Raw genomic sequence first — 22995 nt, 5'->3', positions numbered from 1 at the left:
GGGTACGTACATAAGTGGTGGCACAACCAATGTATGGTGACCCCAAGGCAAGTGAAGACCAGAGGTAGTTTGCCAGTGCCTTCCTCTGCAGAGTCTTCCTTGGCGGTCTCCCACCCAAGTAGCAACCCTGTTTACTTCCAAGATCTTACAAGAGTGGTCTCTACCATATCATTCCACATCCCCACGAAGAAGGGTAGAGGGCAGTATATAACTGGGATCACATCGTGTATGTACTGTCTCATTATGTGTACTTCTTGTTATGTTCTGAACATATTCTTAATACTTGAGGTTGGTGGTGGAATGTGCCATCAAATTGAAGCTGACTTATGGCATCCTCGCTGGGATTTCAAGGCAAGAGACGTTCAGAGGCAGCTTGCCAATGCATGCCTCCATGTAGTCTCCCATCCAAGTGCCAACCAGGGCTGAACCTGCTTAACTTCCAAGAACAGGCTAGCCTGGACCAGTATATATATCCTTAAAATATACCTAAGAATGCCAGCAAAATATCGCTCTAAAAATAAATAAATAGATTGAAATTTGGAATTCTTCAAAATTATACACACTGGAGTTAGAACTGAGATTTGGGAGAAAGAGACAGTCCCTAAAATCAAAGACCTCTGGCCTCTCAAGCCTGTGTTCTCTCTTCTTATTTTAGAACTAACTTAGCAGGGTTGGCTTGTATCATAGTGGATGAAGCAGATGTTTCTGAATTGCCAAATTCCATTTTATCTCTCAGCTGGTACAGGCAGGCACAGGATATCAATAAGAAAGTGGCAGACATGGTACGCTCCATCTTTTGCTTGGAGCCCACTATGAGAGACAGTGCCAAGAAGAAATCTAAGTTGCTTTCATCCCTGACAGTTGTTCAGGTGTAACAATTTGTAAGGGGAAATTTGAGTCAGGGACATTCCAATATGTTAGCTTCTGAATGCATAGGAATGCTGGCATAAAATGGAAGGAGTCACAGTTGCAGCTAACAATGGCTTTCCATCCAGGCCTATTTAGCATAGTTCAAGAGTGGGGGTGTTTCAGGTGTCTTAGTGGCTGGTAAAAGGAGTCTTCCTGGACTGCTCTCCGGAGGGTTATCTGAGAACCAAACAACCTGCAAATAAATTCATCCAGGGTTTCCAAGAGAACCAACACAGAACCCCTAGATGGAGACTCCCCCTGAGGACACTCTCCTACAACCTAGCCCTGACCCAAACATACTATAAATCTAAATTGCACCCCAGGGCCTCTTTAGCTCTCCCACCCCCAGCAGCCCTGCAGATTATTTTAACAATTCAGGGAATCTTCCATTTCGTTGATTCTAATCCCAGCTTCTTCTCTCTGTTCTAAGAGGAAGTTGGATAACAGCAGAATTTACTGCAATCAGACTACACAGCTGCGTGTGAGGAAGAAGAAATGTTATGAATGAGGTGCCCATTTGCTTACTTGTCTTGGAGATGAATTAAACGGGAATCTGTATCTCTACAGCCCTCCCACAGGTTTCGCAATATACCATTTGTGCCGCCTAATAAAGAATAAAGACCCTAGTTTCTAATTCTCATGCTCTGCTCTTAGCATCCTGTGTTCTCGGCTTCATGCCTGCCTTCACGCTTTGTATATTATCAAGCTCGGGACACTCTTCTGTATCTATCAAGCCCTCTTCATCTGCACACCTTTTCCTGGGTACATTATACAACACACCCTTTCTTCACTTTCAAAGGTTACAAAAAGCAACAAGAAGTGTAGAAATGCATTTCAGTTCTGGTTTTTATGCTGTCATGTCCCAAGCAGGAGCCTGCCCCTCTTGGGGTCTGTGAACTTCCTGTGGAGTTAGGTGCAAGTCAGCATTAAACACAAAGGCTTTTAAAAAGCTGCTTGAGAATGTATAGGCAGCTCCAGTCTTTGAATACAGGAGAGACTATTTACATTGCAGAGTTTCCTGTCCTTTTCCACAGGCCTGTTTCCTTTCATCTGTGCATCCCTCTGCAGTGTTCTAGTATAAGCCCTCCGTTTCTGACCAAATAAAATTGAGAGACATTCCAAATTTTGATGAAACGGAGGGGGGAAATACCACTGGAATGAACCATGCAGATTATCAGCTCAATGGTCTATAAATTTTTATGAGACTAAGTGCCTTTGGATATCCTTATTGTGCTTACAGCCTGCCAGGATGCTTGGCCTGCTCTAGTTTCAAACAATGCCATGAGGGTAAGGCTGTTCCCCAAGATTTTCATGGTTAATTATTACTGTGTTGGTTCCAAAGAGCAAGAGAAAGTAGAAAGACAGATAAGCAAGTTGATACTTTCCACTAAGCTAACTTCTGTAGTAGTAATAGCAGATTCCAAGTTTCATAGAGTGCCCATTCTTTGATGAATCATTTTGTTGTCTACGAAAACAAAACACATATTTTAAACTTCTAATTTTATTTACTCCTTAGACTGATAGCCCATGCTGTCTCACGAATTCTGGTTAGCAATGCCATCCTCCAGGTAGGATCTGAGGATCCTTGACATACAGTTCATATCCAGACTACAGAATCAGCTCCCCATGAAAAATGTATATTTTGGAGGGTGGGCTCTATGGCCCCGCACCCCACAGAGGCCCCTCTTCTTCCCAGGCTCCATCCCCAAATCTCCAGGAGTTCCCCAACCTGGATCTGGCAGTCCTCCTCTCCCTCCATCCCTAATGGCCACTGGGTAACCTGGCACCCCTAATTCAGGTCCATGGAAGAGGTAATCAGGGAGAGCTAGGAAGGAGCATGTTAGCCCTCTATCAGATCCAAGAAACAACAGGCAGTGTCCAGATCAATGACCTTTCTGCAGCAGCAGCAGCAGCTGCTGCCAAGCTCTTGGACAAGCCTGAATTCCTTAGTCTCTGTGCTTTGTGCCCCCATCTGAGACTTCACAGATGAAGAGAGAGGGAGAGAGAGAGAGAGATGTGGGCCTTGAGAAGACAAGACTCAGGAGGGGCGTGTGCAAAAACTCGTATTGTCCAGCCGAGCCCCATGGAGACGGAAAAAGCCCAAAGACAGATGGGGAGGGGCAGGGAACAAACACACTGAGTCCTTTCATATCTTCCGGGATTTGCGTATAACAAAAGAGCCCTTGTATTATTTGATTGTTGTAGCATTGGCTGCTTCTTGCGCAGCCCAAGGAAGAGTTCATCTTGCAGTAATACACACACAAGTTTAATGGCTGTAATAAGGATACAAAAGGCTAAAGTAATATGTTGGGGAAGGACAAAACACTTTCTGCGTGTGCCGGTCGGGGCTGGAGAAGGTTCTCTTTGCTATGGAGGTTTCTGGATTTTTCGTTCAATTTTTGTTTAAATTCAGTTTCTGAAACTTTTGGGGTAGAAATTGTAATTTAGTTTCATAGAAACATTAACTTGTTTCTGTGATTACAATTAGTACTGTACAGTTCATTTCAGACACCTGCATGTGTATGCTTTCCACGGTTAAATTCCTCTCCCAGTCTATTTTGCGGAGGGAGGAAATCTGATGCTTCATTTTAATTAATAGCACTTGAGAATTATGGCTTTGAACCTAAAAACACTTCTCTGGACAAGGGTCCCACAGAATAAAACAGGCCTTATTTCTCAGCTGGATTGCTCTGTTTCCACACTAGTGATATTGTTCAAATTTGCATTTTTAAAGGGTTGACATTTTCATCCATTTCTGTACTAAATCCTCTTCTTCAGGTGCAGACCCAAATTAGCCCCTCACTTGCCCTGCAGCAAAGGAATCCCCAGAAAACCTGACTTCATCTTTTCAAGAGGGTCTAATTGGGGGCTGTTCAGTGTGGAGATGAATAATGCACGCCATTTCAAGTACTTTGGGCCATTTCCTCATTGCCGTCCTCCCCCACCCCTTTCCTCCCCCCGATCCAAAAAAATTGCCTTTTTTAAAAAAGAAAAGGGATTATCCCATTACAATGCTGTTTCTAAGTTTTAAAAAAGCAGTTTTGCATAGTAGTGTTATAACCCAAGGTTTTTTAAAATTACATTCCAGACACTCTTGGGGAAGGAGATGATCAAGGGTGTGAAATGGTGAGATTAAGGAGCTCAATAGGGAAAAGCTGCAAGCGGGCACCATTTTGCAAAAATCACATTTTTTGAAAAGGGGAAAGGAGCAATGCATGATGGGAGGCTGCCTCCATCGGACTCAGTGTGGAAAGCATATTGCGAATTTCAACCTGGGAAATGAGGGGAGGAAAGCCCAAATGTGTATCCAAAGGAAATTCAAACGAGTCTAAGACAAGGTATGTCTCCTAATGCAGAAACAGTCCAAGTGAACCTATTTTCCAGCATTCCTCAGTCCAATTCTATATCTGCCTCATTTCAGTTGTACACAAATGCCACCTGAGAGGGGTGCTGTGGGATGGCCATCAGGGGCATCAAATCAGAAGGCTAGCTATGAAATCTCCATGTGAAATCTCTGAGATACAGGCCTCTTTGGTCCAAGCTATCCAAGTCTGTGTTCAGTCAGACAGTGATTTAGAACCCACCAAGGGGGGGGGGGTGAGACTCACTGGGAAGGGATTCCCCCCCCCCTTTCCAAGCCCAGTACAACCTCCAGGCACTCCAGCAGCTGCTGCTGGGTCCAGTGGGGAGCCCTGGGTTGTACAGCACAGTCTCTCAGTTCTCTCTGGTTTGTCCAGCATGGAGCCCCAGGCTGCACTGTCACTGCCACCCAGCCTGAGACAAGTGCATTTTCTGTGCTTGTGTAAAGAAACCTTTTTATTAATTTTAACTTCCCAGGGTATTTTCTTTTAACTTTCATATTTTTCTGCCCAACTAGGGAGTCCCACAAGTGTGCAGAAAAATCTCTTCAGGCTCTACAGGGCTCTGATCTTTGGGTTTAGACATCTGCAGATCACAGCCACAGGTGGCTATATAGATGGTCATATGATACAGGGCATGGCAGTAATTGCTTTAAATGTGGGAAAGGTTTAGACCGGAAGGAGTCTGAGCTTTGAACTGTTTTATGCCTTGACCCACCCTAATTCTTGGAAGAGTGGAAGTTGTTAGAAAAAGGTAAACTACTAGGGCCATTCCACACCCGTTAAAAATAGTGACACTCTTAATGTTTGTAAATGCCATTTTTTTGGCATTTTGCATGATGTCATGAACATCCAGCATGACATCTACAAACAGGCTGCAACATTCTCTATTTTTAGCGCTTTCAGGGAAATCCACAAAACTGGATTACCCCTGCCATGTAGCGCTAGCATTATGAGAACAGCCATGAGAACAGCCTGCACATGTGCATTCCTTTTGAAAGGCCGCGTGTGAGAGGGGAGAGCTTACCTTTTCAGCCTAGTGGTCAACTGACAGGAAGGTCAAGAAAAGTCCCTTCTCACTTACAATACTGCTGTGGCCGCTCTTGCTGCTGGAGGGAAGATGCAGTCAAGTCATGTATCTCTCCCCCCCCCCCAAAAAAAAAAACAGCCATTGAAGGCACACTGCACAGAGTTGTTGAGCAGATGAAACAGGATGGTGTTGCAAGAGGTACTTTTGCCTCCTGTTTCATCTGCACAACGAACCTGTACAGTAGGCTTAAATGTTTCTTCTGCACAGCAATTCTGTCCACCCTTCAAAGCAGCCATCCCCCCCCCCCCATGGAGCTGATCTTAATAGGCTGGGTGAGCAGCAATGGTGGAGATGGAGGGTGGTCTGCAGGCTAAGGTGGGGGCAAAGTGGCGCAGGTGTTTCCTACCTGCGCAATGGGCTTTGGGCAGCCCTTACTAGCAACATTTTTCTGCTATCGACTTTATTGCTAGTTTGACCTTAAGGACCCTAATAGAAACAGGCAGGGAATAATATCTCGAGTGAACACGTTGAGGAGTTCCCACACTGACAGGTGCAGGTCCTGGGCTTTTTTTTTTCATGTTGCAACATGATGTCCTTCTTCATTTGTTCACATAATGCTAACAGTTCATTCCTTCCACAAAAGAATGCTTTATTTTAAATCTAAAAAACAGGTGTTTCCTTAGCAGGACACTATTGGCACAAGCAGTTTCTCAGTGGGAAGGCAAAACAGCATAATTGCAGAACTTCAATGAAGGGCTAGTCAATTGCCGTTTTTTTTATTTGTTGATGATAGCAAAGGGCCTGAGGAGCCCCGAGTAGCCCGATCTCATCAGCGCTTGTAAGCGAAGCACAGCCAGCCACAGTCAGTACATGGGTGGGAGACCACCAAGGAAGCCTGGGCTTGCTGTGCGGAGGAATGCAATGGCAACTGGCAAACCATCCCTGGGCGAACCTCTTGCTCTGAAAACTCTGTGGTCCCGGGGTCAGCACAAGTTGGCTGGGTCTTGACGGCACAGTTATTTTTATTATCATAGGACTGTATCGTTCCTATCCAGCGCTCCTCATGCCCCCGGAGGATTTTTAAAAGCAGAAAAGAATTGCCCACAGATCCCTTGCAGGCAGGAGGGAAGGGAACAACAGTGATGTCTGCAAATATGTGGAGTATTTTTTTTAAAGATACTGTGTTATTTCTTTGTAGCGTTACCCATGTACCTCAAAATAAAGATAATGTAAATGGGCAGAGAGTCCTGAGGGTCAGGCAAGAATGGGGGCCAGGATCAATGCATATCAGGTACGAAAGGGAAATCAGAACAGATTAGCGGGGGCTGTCTGGAATCTCTGCTACAAAGGCGCTTTCACGCAGAATCCCATCAGCAATGAGCCTACCAAAGAAAACCCCCCTAGAGAAAATGCAGTCAAAACACCAGTTCAGAAGCTGCCAGTCACTCTCGCACAACTGTGTCATTAATCTAGCAATGAGGTGAAGGAACGCAACTTCTAGTTCTGTCTCTTTGTTCAACATGGGGATGGTGGGGGTGCCTGGCCTTTAGAAGTCCTAGAACCTGGTGCAAATGGGAATGTCACAGTGAGGTGTGATATATAAATTACATGAATAATAAGAAAATAAATAAATTGTGTCTAACTTTCCGAAATCAAAGAATTCATTCCACTGGGAGGGCAATGGCCTAGCGGCGATGTCATATGAATACAGGGATTAGCCCCCTGGTCCATATTGACATTGCCTCAGCCTTTTCTGCCCATGTGAATCGGCCTTTGTGTGACCCCTCTTGGAGTTGCCCCCCTCATACCAAAAGATACACCTGGTGTTCCACGTTAGCCTTCTGAAACCGGCTCCTCCACCAGATAAACCGGCTCCCCACAGCCCCTCCTCTGCCCCCTCTTATGGTAGGGGATGACATGTACTATGAACTCTCAGTGGTACTCAACTCCCAGATTCAGAGAAAATGCCCTACAGTATTTGGTAGCCTGGAAGGGGTTCCCTGACTCTGATAATGAATGGGTAGACGTTCGCACTCTGGTACTGGTAATAACAATTTCACGAGGCATACCCGTCCAAACTGGGTCCACAGTCTCTCCACTCCAGAGGTGGGTAGGAGGGAGAAATCCGTGCCCCCTATTCAGTTTGCAAATTTCAGTTTGTGAAGCATGTTTGTTTACTTATGTACTTGTTTATTTTATAGCCCACCTTTTCCACTGAGACAAGGGAGATTACAAAATATAAAAACAATGCTAAGAGATAATAGAAGTCATGATGAACAATGCAGTAGAACTAGGATTGATGGTGGTGGTGGTGGAGGAGGAGGAATGTGCTGACCTATGGCAACTCCACAGGATTTTCAAGGCAAGAGATGTTCAGAGGAGGTTTGCCCTTGCCTTGCCTTTGTGTCACAACTCTGTTTGGCTTCTGAGATCTGACCAGATAATATTAGTTTGGCCTATCCAGGACTAGGATTACAGAGTTAGAAAACAATGTGAGCGTCCAAATCCAGGCAAGATACACCATACTAGACAGAAAGTAAAACAACTGAAGGCACATGAAGCAGCCTCATATTGAATTAGATTATCAGTCCATCAAAGTTAGTCTTGTCTATTCAGTCTGGCAGAGGCTCTTCAGGGTTTCTGGCTGAGGTCTGTCATGCTACCTTCTGCCTGGACCTGTAACTGGAGAAACTGGGGATTGTACCATCCTGCTAATTTAGTTGACAGGTTTTTACTCCATCTTCCCATGGTTGCCTTCAAAATCAATTAAAAATTAAAGCAAAGTAACAAATCAAACGAATTAGTTAATGTTTCCATTTTCCACAGGGCTGAAATTGCAAAGAGCTCCATCAGGTTGACCTACAAGTCTCTTTTGGTGGGGCCAATTCCCAGGTCCTGGGCTTCCTTTCCCACTTGGAGTCCTTGTTGGGAAAATGGGGTATAAATCAAGCCAATCAGTAATCTCAAACGAACCCTAAGAGGTAGTTTAGAAAAGTTATAGTGATTTGGTCAAGATTACACAGTGAGCCTAGATTAAGGTTGAAAGGTCTATGTCTAATATTATCACCATGTGGTTCTCTTCAATTCCAATACAGCACATGCTCTTGGTGCAAAGGTTGCTAATTGCTGGACAGTGTTTTGTTACAACATGGAAAAGAATGTGTTTGCATGATGTTTTGTTCACACTTAAAATGTAAAAATTAGATCTCATGAGCCATGCTAGTTCATTTAAAAAATTAAACAGAAGCAATAGGAAAATGTCCAGTATATTAGGGCTAAAAGTCACAGCTATATTCTGAACTTTATTTAATCACAGATCTGCATCCACCCACTTATGAAGAATATAATCTTAGGTTTTGGTAATACTAGGCAGAACAATGGGTCAGTCTCAGTGTTCTTGGTGTACAAATCTTGGAGCTTCAAGAAGGGCCACTAAGCCATCTTATCTCTGAGTCACCTTTTCACTATCAAAAGTATGGGTATACCTGAATTCCCGATCTGGAATGACAGGCCCCCATGTGGAATGATGGCCCCTGGACGCAGCAGAAGTTTTCTGAGCTTGGAATAACAACACTGATTCTTTTGCAAGGGACCATCACATCACTCTGGGGAATGTCATTCCAGGCCCGGGACAATACTGCTACTCTCAGTGGCTATCATGTCTTTCCAGTCCCAGAGCAGTCTATCTGGGCCCAGAGACCTTTATTCTAAACACATTTTGTATTTTCACTGCTGCTTTTTTTGTGTTCTCATGTATTTCAATGAAACCCAAATCAATTGGCCTTCCTGGCTCTCATTATATTCGATAGGCCTTCAAGCCTTTGCCATCGTTCCCAGTGGCCAATCCTGTCTTTCATTTTACTACATCCTACAGAAGCCGAGTCTCCAAAATCAGCAGCAAATACAAGTCACGTGCTTGCTCCCAAGCATGCAGCAGCAAAATGTTGTGTGAAGATAGCAAGGGAAAAGCTGGGGAGAGGGAAGGGAGGTAGAGAAGGTCTTCATCCCACCCCCAAATATCTAGTCCTGAGGCTTGCCTCCTACCCATCTTGCTGGAGGATGCAAGGAGGAAGTACAGGTCAAGCCCTGCTATTACACGAGGCAAAGTGATTCAGCGATGCAAGGGAAACACACTCACCACCAGTGTGCAGAACTAGCTGTAGCCTATTGAGTGTTGGAGAAAGCAGGTGGCCAGTTGCTCCTGCGCCAGGTGCAAGCACAGGGAGAGGAGAACTTCTACAGTTCTTCTCTCCTTTTCCCAGTGAACCCACTAGAAGCCATTGAGCCCTGCCCTTGGCAGACTCTCATATATGAAGTGGGAAGGGGAAGGTTGCTTGCAGGTCTGTAGTGAGGGAAATATACAATAAAGATGCCATGGCCCCTAGTTTAATCATTAAAATAAATAACTGCTATGGGTGTCCAGAACAGGAGTGTGGAGAATTAGGAAATGGCCACTTAACTCTCTGCAGGCCATAGAACTTCTTCCCCTTGACTGAGAATCCATCTGCTGAAAGTTGTTTGGCTGTTTTGACATTGGTTCCCATCTATCCCTGTCTTTGTTTTGGTTTCTCACTCATAGCTATTTTAAAAAAGACTTAATTTCAAATCAAGCTTCATTTTCTAACAAGCTAACATATATTACCTGTCCCTCTCTTCCATCTGCAGCTTTCCCGTTTCCACCCCCCCCCCTCTAGGACAGGAAATGGAGCAGTTGCGTTCTCCTGGAGGCTGCTGCTGTTTGCATTGCCCGATTACCATGCAGGACAAGTCAGATCTGCCCCAGTCTCATTCTGGTTCCTGTCTTGTTCATTTAAAGGGCCTTCCAGACTACCCTAAACCTCAAACTGGTCCAAGAGAGATGAGAGAACATTTTTTATCTGGTTTTGTTCAGAGGAAGGGAGAAAGTCTCCCCCTCCCTATCATTCTCATTCTCATTGTCCAGAGGTGATTATTTTGCAACTGGTGGGTTTTTTTTAATTTCCCTCCTTTCCAAGCTATGTGCAAAGTGCTCAGTCCAAACTAAGCAAATCCTCCAGAGAAGCACATTCCTTCCTCCCCACCCTTCAGCTTGGCTAGGAAAAGGCAGGTGGAGCTTGCAAAATCTGACCCTCTTGATTCTGCAGAGCTCCTCCCTGAATTGTGCCATGGCTGGCAGCCAGCTTTCCAGGAAGCAGTATTTAAAATGGCTCCATTGAAATGTGTGAGGGGCTGGGAGATAAAGAGCAGCACTGATGGTGGGAGTGATTGCAGCTGGCTTAGGAGGCATAGCCAGTGAGGCCAGACAGGACATGGGCGTTTTGTCACAAACAGAGGCTCCCTCGGGGCCTTGCAATGTCCTCCCGGGTCGTGGCTGAATCAGTATGAGACAGCTAGCAATCCGAAGGGTGCATGGGTCCTCCAGTAGCTTATTTGTCTGCTGGTGCCCATCTAAGTTATCCCCCTCAACCCTGGCCATGTCTTTCAAGCATCGTATTTAGTGCAAGTTTTTTTTTATCAAGTATTATTGAGATTTATGTGTAGAACATAAGAGCCTCTTGTGGCGCAGAGTGGTAAGGCAGTCGTCTGAAAGCTTTGCCCATGAGGCTGGGAGTTCGATCCCAGCAGCCGGCTCGAGGTTGACTCAGCCTTCCATCCTTCCGAGGTCGATAAAATGAGTACCCAGCTTGCTGGGGGGTAAACGGTAATGACTGGGGAAGGCACTGGCAAACCACCCCGTATTGAGTCTGCCATGAAAACGCTGGAGGGCGTCACCCCAAGGGTCAGACATGACTCGGTGCTTGCACAGGGGATACCTTTACCTTTACCTTATGTGTAGAACGCTTTGATTCTAAAACTCCACCCACTTATGAATGTCACATAGTTCCCTAGCCAAAATTAATACTGTATACAAAAAAAAAAAAAAAACACCAACTTGTTAGCATCCATTTGACCATCTAAGATGCACATCTATGCTAGACGACACTGGGGGAAAAGGATGGGGAGCAATTTCCAAAAGTACATCTGAGAACTTTGTGGCATTTGGAACAAGCCCACAGCCTCAGAGAAAACACAGAATTCAAGACATTCCAAAACTGCTGTTTCTGTCCTTTATTAAACTTCCCCTATGCCCACACTGTCCTGGGGCTTACAGATGACTGCTTACTCAAATTAAAGATACAGTAACAATTTCCAAAAAACAAATGTTATAGAAACAGTATCAGAACTGTAGAGTACTTCACAAGTGGCAGCTGATTTCCATATTCTGATTAATTCCTTGTGGAATTAAACTATGTAATGTGCAGATGAAATAATTTTCCTCCCTGGATAAGAGAACATCCATATTCTGATGATTATATTCTCTCCTCTGTAACACTTTCAAAACCAGGAATCTCAAGTCTTCTGCTTGGTGGCCAACTTCCCAAAAATGTTGAGTCATTGGTGCCTCTTCCACTTTAATTTTGATTCATGATTTATGTTCAAGATTCTTGTTCTAATTTGTTTAGTGGTTTTTCCTACATGTTTTTTGGAACAGGAACAAGACCATATTATCCTTTTGTGTTTGTTCTTGTCCACTCTAGGTCTAAAGAAATTGTCTGTTTTCAAATTATTAACTCTGGCAGCTGCTCTATTAGTAATGGTCAAAGGGCATTCTGTTTCTACCAACGGTTATTTGAATTGTTGTTCTGGAAAATATTTTGGTTATTTCTTTGGTTATTTCTTGATTTAAACTGCTTTTGCTTTCAAGGTTACTTGAAAATTAAAACAGCAACACAAAAACTGTTCTTCATCTTGATGAAAGAGATAGAGTAGAATAGAGCAGGGGTAGTCAACCTGTGGTCCTCCAGATGTTCATGGACTACAATTCCCATGAGCCCCTGCCAGTGTTTTCTGGCAGGGGCTCATGGGAATTGTAGTCCATGAACATCTGGAGGACCACAGAGATACTCATGGGAATTGTAGTCCATGAACATCTGGAGGACCACAGAGAGACTATGTGCCAAACAGAAATCATCAGAACTCTCAGGACTACCATAAACAAGGATTCTAATTGTTTAATGCAACATTCTTCTTTGCAGGTGTGGGAACTGCAAACTGCTGGGAAAGGAGGATCAGGTTGGACACAACCTCCTCACTTTCTGAGACTTTCCATGGGAAAATGGTGTGTAATGTTTCCCTGTGTTTTGTCCTTCGTTTTGGAAGAAAAAAACTACTAGACTTTTGTGTATTGCCCCAGATTCAGGTCAGCTTTCAAAAAGGCTGTATGTATTGGCCTTGATTCAAGTGTGCTTGCAAAAGTGCTCCCTCTGCACTTCTGAGTGTTCTGCTGGGCTTCTCTGTTCTGAGTGTATTGCCCTTGGTTCAGATGGGCTTTCAAAGTGCCCCCCTCTCTGGATTTCAGAATGTCCTGTGGAGCTTCTGTGTATAGCCTGTGTATTGCTGCTGCAAAATAAAACAAAACCTCACCCTGCTGAGAATCTCTGGTTTTACAATGGTTGTGTTGCACCTACACTGCCACATTGGCACTGGGTTCTTCTGGGCTTCTCTGTTACATGTTGGTTCCATTAGACTTGCAAGAATGCTCCTTCTTGAATTCGTTGTACTGAGATTCTATGGTTTGACATTAGTTCTGGTAAGCTTGCCAGATTGCCTTATATAGTTCTGCATTGATTCCTGGGTTCTGCTTTGGTTATTTTGAGTTTATGTTGTTGTTGTTGGTGGTGGTGGTGGTGGTGGTACTAGTAGTAGTAGTAGTAGTAGTAAATTATTTATCACCCGCCCTTACCTGAAGGCTCATGACAAGTAACAACATATATAATAATAAATAAGTCAACACAAACACTATCATCATAAACATTAAAAATCATTGCTGAATTTACACTTAATTTAAAATAAATTATTCCAAGGCCACTGCCCCTGCTCTAGTGAGAGAGGTGATGTAAATATACTCTTTCTTTCTTTCTTTCTTTCTTTCTTTCTTTCTTTCTTTCTTTCTTTCTTTCTTTCTTTCTTTTTTTCTTTCTTTCTTTCTTTCTACCACCTTCCCTTGTGGCTCAAGGGGGTTTACAATGAAAATTTGTGGTACAGTACAAGGAAGCATCATGGTTGTGAACTTGTAACAATAGAACATTTGATCATTTAACAGTAGAATATTATAATTTTATAACTCTACAGTTAACTCTAATGTGGTCCAGCTTTTCATCTGTGGGTGCAGTTGGTGGTGAGAGGGGCTTTTGGGGCTCTGGTTCATTCCCTTGAAGCATATTTTTAATGTCCAAAGATCCAAATCCAAAAAAACCTATTTTTTGTACACCCCTACCTCACTCGCCTAAGTGAGATGGAATTTATAGTTGTTACAATCTTACCCCAATCTGGCGTGTCTCCTCCTACAATGATTAAGTATTTTTGCAGTGGCTTTAGTTGTTGCCCGTTGTATGCAGACTTTTAACACTGATGTCATACAGTTGGACAGAATGGTGACACCCTCAGTTAATTGCTTTAGTAAGTCTGTGTACCAAGCACTTCTAGTGCCATCTTTGAGATGCATCTTTATCCACATTTTCAGATTTTAAAATGTGATAATCAGGCAATCACTTTATAGCAATAAAATATAGCATTTTGTTGCTTTGAGTCAAGAGTGCACTGTGAATCGAGCCTGATGGCATTAGAATGCTATTGTTTGTTGAGGAAATTGAGGATGAAGACAAACATAATATCACAGCACATCTCTCAGCTGCAGTTGAATCTGGCTTCCTCTTGGCCTTGCAATAACAGATGCAATGACAAATGCTGGCTCAGCCATCAGTCTTGCTTCTCTCCACAGGCCTTCTTATTAAAGCATCATAGCAACATCCAGAATTTTATCTATTTGTCACTGTATTCATTAAAAAAGAACTAGGTATAAAAGTGATCTGGGTTTTCTTGGTGACTTCATAAGAACAGAGCTCCACTGGACTGGTTTCTCTGGCTCCATTTTTTAATATCTAAGCCTTGCAGAAGAAAAGTCCCTTTGAACTGAATGTTGTATGAGCACTTTAAAAGTGCAATATCTGTTTTTATCCTCAAGTTTCCCTGGATTTACGCTATCTAGGTTTACTTAGCTGCAAAAATGACTGATCATACACTTTATATATTCTCAAGTTCAGTACATGATATCTGAGATCCTGAAGAACAAAACTTTGAAAAAACATGAGACCTTATAGAAAGTGTGACAAATGTATGGCAAATCCTCAGGTTTTCATAACAATTTTATTGTATTTCAGTGTTATTTACTCATTGAATTGCTTCTTTACCTACTGAGCACTGTATCTTTCGAGCAAACCCTCACTGTAATGGAAAGGCAGTGAGAGAAGTTCCATGTAATACATACTGATAAGGAAATAAATGAGGACCAAGAAGGTGTTTCAAGAATAATCAAATATCTGCCGTTTTCAAGGTAAATTTTCCGCAGTGGTTGTTCCTCTCACTCGGGAGCAGTTGGATTACTAGCATCCCTACAATGCAGAGCCAAAGGCCGGGGTATACTTTAAATAATTTCTTTTCATAGAGGTATTGAAGTACCAATTCATTTACAAGTGAGAGGAACAACCACTGAGGAAAATTTACCTTGAAAACGGGAGATATAAATCCTTTTCGGTTGGATCCTGCAATAAAGCCACACAGAAAGAAGAGACCTTTTATCTTATTTTTCTTTATTCTGTATAAAGTTTGCAAACATTGCTAGTAGCCTTTGGATAGGATTTTCTTTCTTTTTGGTTGTCTACACAGTATGCAGAATCTGTGGATAGTTTCACCTTCAAATAGTATTGCAAAAGTCTGCAAATTAGTCAGTGAGAGCTTAAGCAAAATCATGGTTTTCTATTACCCCACTACTCTCTTCATAATATTCATATAAGTCCAGAAACATACCACGTTAATTACAGAAGAATTTTGCTGAGTTTCAGCAATTAAAATTGAAGGGTTAGACTCTAACTAGTATTTCTGTGGGCACAACAACATGTGGGCACAACACCTTCTGCACATGAAGTGTAATTTTCCTCTTCCTGCTCTCTCATCAATTATGTTCCTGCCTCTTGATTTTGGGAAGTATCAGGGGATTTTGGGAAGTATCTTAGGGAGGAATATTGTGCTGTTTTATGGATGGACCCCCAGAACATGTTCTTGATCTGTGGCTCTTTCCACATGGAGGATCTGCTGTGCTCTGGCACACAATGGAGTGGGGTTTCATCCTCCACCATAACACAATCCATCACATTCTATGGTTTCCAGTGGCTCATCAATATGTTTCCCACACCTGCTCCAGAAAGATCAAGTGAATTTGCCCACTTGGAAATGGAAAGGTACAGATTTCTGAACCAGCATAATTTCCCTGTACCTTTAAACCTGTCACTATTGCCCTGCCCCCAATGCTGGTGAGTTTCTTACCTTTTAAAAGAAATACATTTTCTACTGCTTTTCAAGAAGGCAGAAAGCAACACATGGTGGGAGAGAATTGCAAGTGCAAGGGGATAGGGAGGGAAGAATGGAAAATTTCAGTGTGGACATTCCCTTGTTGCTTTGAATGGTTCTGCATTTGCGGTGGCAATGACTCCATAATGGGGAAATGTCCCTATGTGGAGGCAACCTCTTTTTGCTTCCTGTAGAAAACATACTATAATACAAAGGAGAAAATGATTTAAGACGATTCCCCTCCTCAGTATGACCCTTTGTGCAGCGATGCAGTCTACAAACTCTTATTCAGAATACAACTCACTTTTCAAGATATGATTATTTGTGCTTATACATTTTGCAAGTGCGAACCAATCTGGTAGCTGACAATGTTTTTTAAGTGTTCTGTAATGACGCACGTGCCGATCACAGAAAAAAGCTTCATTTAAGGTTGCCAGGTCCCCTCTGGCCATGAGCAGGGGCTGAGGGTCGCAGATTTAAGTTCACGTTCTGCTTTCTTTTTTCCATTGATAGCAGTTTGTAATTGGGAATTTCCAGCAGCACGTTGAGACATGTTATAATTAGGTGAAGTCTTGCAAAGATGTAGCAGACAAGAAGAAACTCTGTCTTGCTGGTTCAATGTTTTATGATCAATTTCACACCATAGACTGTGAAGGATGTAAACATTAAGTTGGTAGAGGCCTGTGAGTTTATTATTCAAGAACCTGTGGCAGACTATAAACCATGACTTCCTGGCATTTTTCATGCCCCTCCCAACTTTTTTTTGTGTGCCAAACTGGAAACTGTTAGCACAATAGGAAATGGATGAAAGGAGAGGCTTGTTTTGAGAGTTACCTTGTTTTTCTTCTGCACAGTCTCTCATAAATCTAGTTAGGCCTCCAACCTCAGGAAAAAGAGGCACTTATTCTCACTGTGAATCATGTACACAAAGAGCTGCCTGCCTTGAATTAGCAAAGGTCTGTCCCAATGCAGCTCCATGAGCTGCTGATAAATACTATATGTAATAGAAGTCCCACAGTGCTTCTGAGTTCTTTCTTCATCAGCCAGACCAAACTCATTAAACCTCTGCTATTCCAAGAAGTACATTCCTGGTTTTGCGCTTGATTTCTGTTCTATTTATGTTTGCTTTTCCTTTGTTCAAGTCTGATAACTACTCCCCTCCTTTGAGGCATCCTAAATGATTTCATTGCAATTATAGTAAGGTTAATAAAGGTCAGGTTTGTTAGTTCAAGGTAAAGCAAATTCCTCAGCTTCTCTGCAATCAAAGATAAGCAAAATTACCTTTAGGGAGTTAAAGTACTGCTCCTTGCAAAACTTGCTGGCTATCTCCAGAAACTAGGCTGAAGCAGAGTTCCCTTAGAAGAAGAAGAAGTGATGGTTCTTATATGCCGCTTTTCTCTACCCGAAGGAGTCTCAAAGCAGCTTACAGTTTCCTTCCCATTCCTCTCCCCACAACAGACACCCTGTGAGGCGGGTGAGGCTGAGAGAGCGCTGATGTCACTGCTCAGTCAGAACAGCTTTATCAGAGCTGTGGCGAGCCCAAGGTCACCCAGCTGGCTGTATATGGGGGAGTGCAGAATCGAACCCGGCATGCCAGATTAGAAGTCCACACTCCTAACCACTCCACCAAACTTAGAACATGATTCAGAATTTGGGGCCTATTGAATGGTGATTCTTTGTTTGAACTGTACTAATTCATGTCATTGCTGCTAGAATTTTCGATGTGTTCCCTCAAGAACAAAACTCACTGCATATAGAAAAATAACATGGCAAGGAGACAAGTTCAGTCTAGACTGGTTCCTGACACACTAATTATCTATGTGAAAGGTTTTGTTCCGGAGGCAGAAACATATGCAACCCCACCCCCAAACATACTCTGCCGTATTCGTGATACTGTGAGGAAGGCACCTATGGTTCTGTCTTACAGATAGGCCTTCGTGTGAGTGTTTTGAGTTAATTCCATCCCTTATCCTCATGTACTGTTGCTACTGCAGAAATCATGATCACCATTCTACGTATCATACCACATAAAACCTTACCATCCTTCCGATGACATGCTGGGCCTCTGATTGTCCTTCTCTGGGGGACATCCCCCCAATAGGGTGATGGCAGTCCCCAACTGAGGGTCAATCAGAGGCCCTTCTCCACTCCCCTGCTCCTCCTCCCCCTTCTCCATGCAGTTTCTAGGAGCTGGGGATGGCCATCCAGTCATGCTGCACCCTGTGCCCCCATTTCTCTTGACCACCGGGAGGGTGGGGAAGGCTTTGTGGTCATTCTTTGCGGTAGCTGCGCCACACACCCAAGCCTCCTGACCATGGGGAGACCTGGTAGGGCTGTCTGGCCTAGCATACCACCAGACCATTCCTGTGCTGCAGGACCAAGGGTACAAGGGTAGAGGGGGAAGAGTGGCAGGGCTCCTGCAGAATGCAGCAGCCCAGCTGGCAAGCTTGGCTGCCCTGCTCTGCAGGGGCCCTTCTATCCTCCCTTCCTTCGATGGCCCATTTTAAAAACGGGCTTTGCTGCTACTAAAAAATGCCATGTTGGATCAGACCAGTGGTCTACATAACCCAGCATTTTGTTTCACATAACAACCAAACCAACCAAGTACTATGGAGGGCCAACAAAGCGGTCAATGGGTTACTCTGATGTTGCTGCCTCTGAATATGGAAGTTACCCTTAGGCACTATGATTAGTGCCCACTGATGGATATATTCTCCATGAAGCTGTCTAAGATAAAACCTGGTTCAGTCACTTCTATCACACAATAATAATATGGAGGTCTGACTCTGGAAATGTACTGCTGCAAGGCCCCAGTTTATTTTACTGAGCATGAGATCAACATTCTTTTCCAACGTAAAACGAATGCATGTCTAAAATAGGTTTGGGAGGATAAAGGCAATGCCTAGGAGAATCTAAACCTTACGAGGACCTGAGAAAGACTTTTAGTCATCAGGAGTGTGGCTTCAGTATACTATACAGCTTTTAGCCCTTAGCAGAAACAAAAGAAATAAAGGAAGATAAGAAAATACATGCATAATTTGGTCACAGAAGTCAGGAGGTTTGGTCACAACATTTAATATCTTTTAGGGCAGAGTTCAGGTAATCCTGTAGACATCTATAGGTAGATAATTGTTGACTCAGGATTGTTGAGAAATTCCATAACTCAGGTTTTCCCAGGTCACTTGTGTCTTCATGGAATAGTACACTCTGCACCTTTCTGCGTACCAATGTTTTTTCATGAAAAGTATTTCAGAAGAAGAAACATCAAATTTTACTAGAGAATCCTTCCCTTTCTTGCAGCTCACTTCATCCTTGCTTGATTCCTTGAACGTCTGCAACTATCATAGATGAAAGTGTCATAAAGGTCATAAGAAGAACCTTGGTGGATAGATCCAAAGGTACAGTGATCCAGCACTCTGTTTGAAAGGGCAGCTAGCTAGATGTTTCTGAAGGTCACAAACAGGGCATGAAGGCAATGCTCCCCTTTCCACATTATATACTTCTGAACATAGGAATTCTATTTACTTGTTACAGATAGACATAAACCTCTCTAATAATACATGTCATGATTTTTTAAGAAACAAAAATATCCCACTTAGTGGACATCTTTGTACAATGGACTCCATACATTAGTAGTAGTAGTTGAATTTATTGTGTATGGCCATATAGGCTGCAACAATATAAAATATATAGCAGCATAAAATAAGTACAAAATATACACAATATAAAATACAAAATTCAGATTAAAACAATGATACCAAAGACATTCTTGTTCTTGTTATAAAACAGTGTGAGACCAACAAGAAACCCATGGTTTAATGAAGCCGATATACCTGCTGCATATTTGTTTCCAAAACTTTTGCCTGCTTGGCTCGTAGCTTCCTCGCAGCCAGAGCAAAGAGTGCCACTCTATTAGTTATGGAGGGATGACCATCAGATAATAGAAATGAGATTTTTTTCAAGATCTGACGAAGAAGAGGGAAAGGTTGCTATAATCTTGTTTATAAATTAAGTTCTAGGTTCTTTAAAAATAGGGCAAAATAATCCATAATGTTGTTATGCTCTCTGGAACTGCGATACCACATAAAAAGAGGCGTAATTCTTTGGAATCTGAGCAAACCTTCCTGTAATAAAGGCCAACGGCATGGTCTGGAATCACAAAGCAGTAAAGGCTAGTCTGAGATTTTTTAGAAGTGATGTTAACTAAATATGGAACTCTTTAATGATTGGTCTTATATAATTTAGATAAAGGGGAGAACAGATTGTAATATTAATTGGGTATCATAGGAATGTTCATCTTAAAAATCCAGTTTCGTAAATTAAACCTGGGGATTGGTGAGGCTATCAAGTCTTCTGGAATTGAATGGCAGGAAAGATTCCATAGATTAAATATGTAATAGTTGATCTTTTCGGGGGGGGGGGGGTTGCTTGATAATCATGACAGCAGTTCCAGAAGGGTAACTGTGTTAGTGCATGTTGGCAGAATAAAGCCAGAATCCTGTGGCACCTGAACAAAACACGTTCCATCAAAAGCTTCTGTGGGTTGAAAGCAAAGTTTCCCTTATATACAGTGATAGTCACTTCACCGCTTATGGACAGCCACATTCATTCCATAGCTCAGGGGCAGCCATCAGCCCAAAGAGCCATATTTACTTGCATCTTTGGCATAAGGCCTGCACCTCAGGAAGCTCACAGCTTACCCATTCCTCTTGCAGTGCCTGTTTCAAGGTGTAAACCACCTGCTAACCACAAGCCCCAGTGAGCATGGGCTTTGCCCACTTTCCTGAATCAGATGATACATTAAGTGCTCAGCAGTGCCACATGTGGCACCTAAGCCACCCAGTGATTATCACTGCCTTATTATATACAATCTGCTGGAGCCCTTACAGCTCAGAGTGTGCCAATGACTACTTGTTTGCTTATTTGTGCTTGTTTGTGACTCTGTTGGTGTTTGTATTTCAGGAGCAGAATGGTCACGCTACTTCAGAAGTCATGGCCTTGGCTACTTCTGTTGGCACTGCTTTATAACACGTGCTTGAGTCAAGGAAACAGAAGTAAGTTAGCACCTTTTACTTCCAAAGGATATTAAAATGCATTGTTGTTTTGAAAGCATTGGTATTGAAACTAGTTGTACAATTCTGTAGACCACTTTATGCTCCACCATGGGAAAGGTGATGATTTAGTAATTTCTTGTGGCAGGAAGGGAAACATTTGCCTGTGAAAGTAACAGCTCACTTGCCATTGAAGTACTGGATCAGATGGTAGAATTCTCCGGCATGCATTGCAACCAAGTTCAAAATCATTTTGTATGTTAAGTGCAATGGGAGTGAGAACAGACCCTCTACACTCCCTTTCATGTCCCTTTCTAGATCAGCCTGGTTTCCCATATTTCTGACATGTTGCTTTTGTCTTCTAGATAACATCTGTGTCAAGTCCAGGGCAAAAAGCTGCACTGAATGTATGCGAGTGAATAAGGACTGCTCTTTTTGCACTGATGAGGTAGGAACTTCTCTTTCACAGAGTGTGGGCTTTCATACATCTCAGCACCAAACTTACCTGAGCTTTGGGCAGAAGCTTTGTTTTCCATGCCCTGGTTGCCATATTGATATTGATTACACAGAGGATTTGCTTTGTGCTGCTGACCTTGTCATGGCCCATCCCGCTCCACTAAGTCTGTCTCAGCTTGCATTTCTTCATCAGGAGAGGAGTAGAGAAACTTTTGATTCATCTTTTGATTCATCCCTCTTGTTTTTATTGACTCATCTTATAGTCCACTTTTCTGAGTGAGAGACAAATTGCATGGTATAACACACTGTACTCAAAGGGCACAAGCGTGCTAATAAACCATACAATAGGATTGGATTACAGAAATTAGAAACAGAGCAAGAAAGCAAGACATGATAGGTCAAGCAATGGATATAATCCAATTACAAAAGCAGAAAATAGTGAAGTGAGAACCTGATAATAACACAACGAATACATTCAGAGGATAGTGAGCTGGGGTCCTTTTCCAGCTCCTGCCCATACTTTGTATCCCCCGTGGAGGAATGAACATGAAGCTGTGCCACAGCCATGGCCAGCTAAAATGGTTAATCAAGTTTCCAGTTTATTCCAATATAAAATCAGTTTAAAACCTTGCCACATGCTACTTACTAAGATCTTTTTTTGTCTGCTTATTTATGTTTGTTTGTACATGGGATTTATATCCAACCTTTCTGTTCTAAAATAATGCACAAAATGGCACCAGTGGATTGAATATCTACCTTTGATGAATAGCAGCACAATGTATTATTTTGTTTGGTTGTTTCACATGTTTCTAAACTACCTCTCAATACAAAATTTTCCAAGCATCTTAACCATTGGCCCTTAAAATAAAGTTAAAAGGGCCATGTAGGTGGCCCTGTCTGGGCCCAGACAGAAACCCAGTGGTGTCCGGGTGGTGTCCGGATTGGGCCAGCCCCTGAAGCACCCACCTTCAAGAGCCAAGCGCACGGCCCAATCCAGATGCACCCAGCAAAGCTGGGTGCTTCCAGATTGCGATGGCCCTGCCACCAAGACACCATGTGGACCAGGGCCACGGGGTCGCTGGGAGAGAGTGGGCTGGGAATGGCTTCCCCACGGCCCGCCGATGTGCCAGGTGTGCTTGGCGGACCACAGGGAAGCCATGGGGGAGGGGGCTGGGGATGGCTTCTCCAAGGCCCAACAGGCACACCCGGTGCCTCTTCAGGCTGTGCTTGGCGGGCTGCGGGGAAGCCACAGGCCGGGGGGAAGGGGGCCGGGGATTGCTTCAGGCACAATTAACGCACATGGGGGAAATAGCCACGGCGGCGGAGGGGACCCTTTCAAAGCTCGTTCTTATGAACGGGCTTTGAACCTAGTAATACATAAAATCCAAAAACACAGGTTGGCTCCTAGCAGCTCTTTCCTAGTGGAAGCAAATTATCCCCCACCTTCCCCTTCCCTTAGCAGCTTTGTACACACCCAGAGTTTATACCAGGGACTGAAAGATCCACATGGTCAAAATGATATGAGGAAACTAGATAAGATCAATGTTCCTTCTTGCATCAGTTGAAAACTGGTAGGATCCAATAACAATATCATTAAAAACAGTAATTTAGAGCAGATAAAATGATAGGCAAATAGAGAGAAAATAATGATTAACAACCACAAATTTCACCTGGCGCCTAAAACCAAAATAGAATGCTCCCAGCAAACAAATGAGGGGCAAGAGATCCTATAAGCAGGGGACTGGAACAGAGAAGATCCTGCCAC

The 22995-nt window shown here is 43.2% G+C and overlaps 1 protein-coding gene across 8 annotated transcripts in view; it reads left to right on the top strand.

Annotated features, from left to right (window-relative positions):
* The window catches only part of ITGB4 (integrin subunit beta 4), a 102151-nt gene that overhangs the window by 5606 nt on the left and 73550 nt on the right, over nucleotides 1-22995 (top strand). For all 8 annotated transcript variants that reach the window (XM_077327774.1, XM_077327777.1, XM_077327778.1 and 5 more), the window contains exons 2-4: nucleotides 19024-19121; nucleotides 20686-20777; nucleotides 21140-21222. In XM_077327774.1, coding sequence (XP_077183889.1) covers nucleotides 20693-20777; nucleotides 21140-21222 — 168 coding nt within the window. In that variant the 5' untranslated portion in view covers nucleotides 19024-19121; nucleotides 20686-20692. The remainder of the gene's footprint in view (nucleotides 1-19023; nucleotides 19122-20685; nucleotides 20778-21139; nucleotides 21223-22995) is intronic.

Source organism: Paroedura picta, chromosome 3 (genome assembly GCF_049243985.1).
Source record: "Paroedura picta isolate Pp20150507F chromosome 3, Ppicta_v3.0, whole genome shotgun sequence".
Lineage (NCBI taxonomy): Eukaryota > Metazoa > Chordata > Lepidosauria > Squamata > Gekkonidae > Paroedura > Paroedura picta.
The sequence above is the reverse complement of the archived record's forward strand: the minus strand, read 5'-3'. Positions and strand labels throughout refer to the sequence as shown.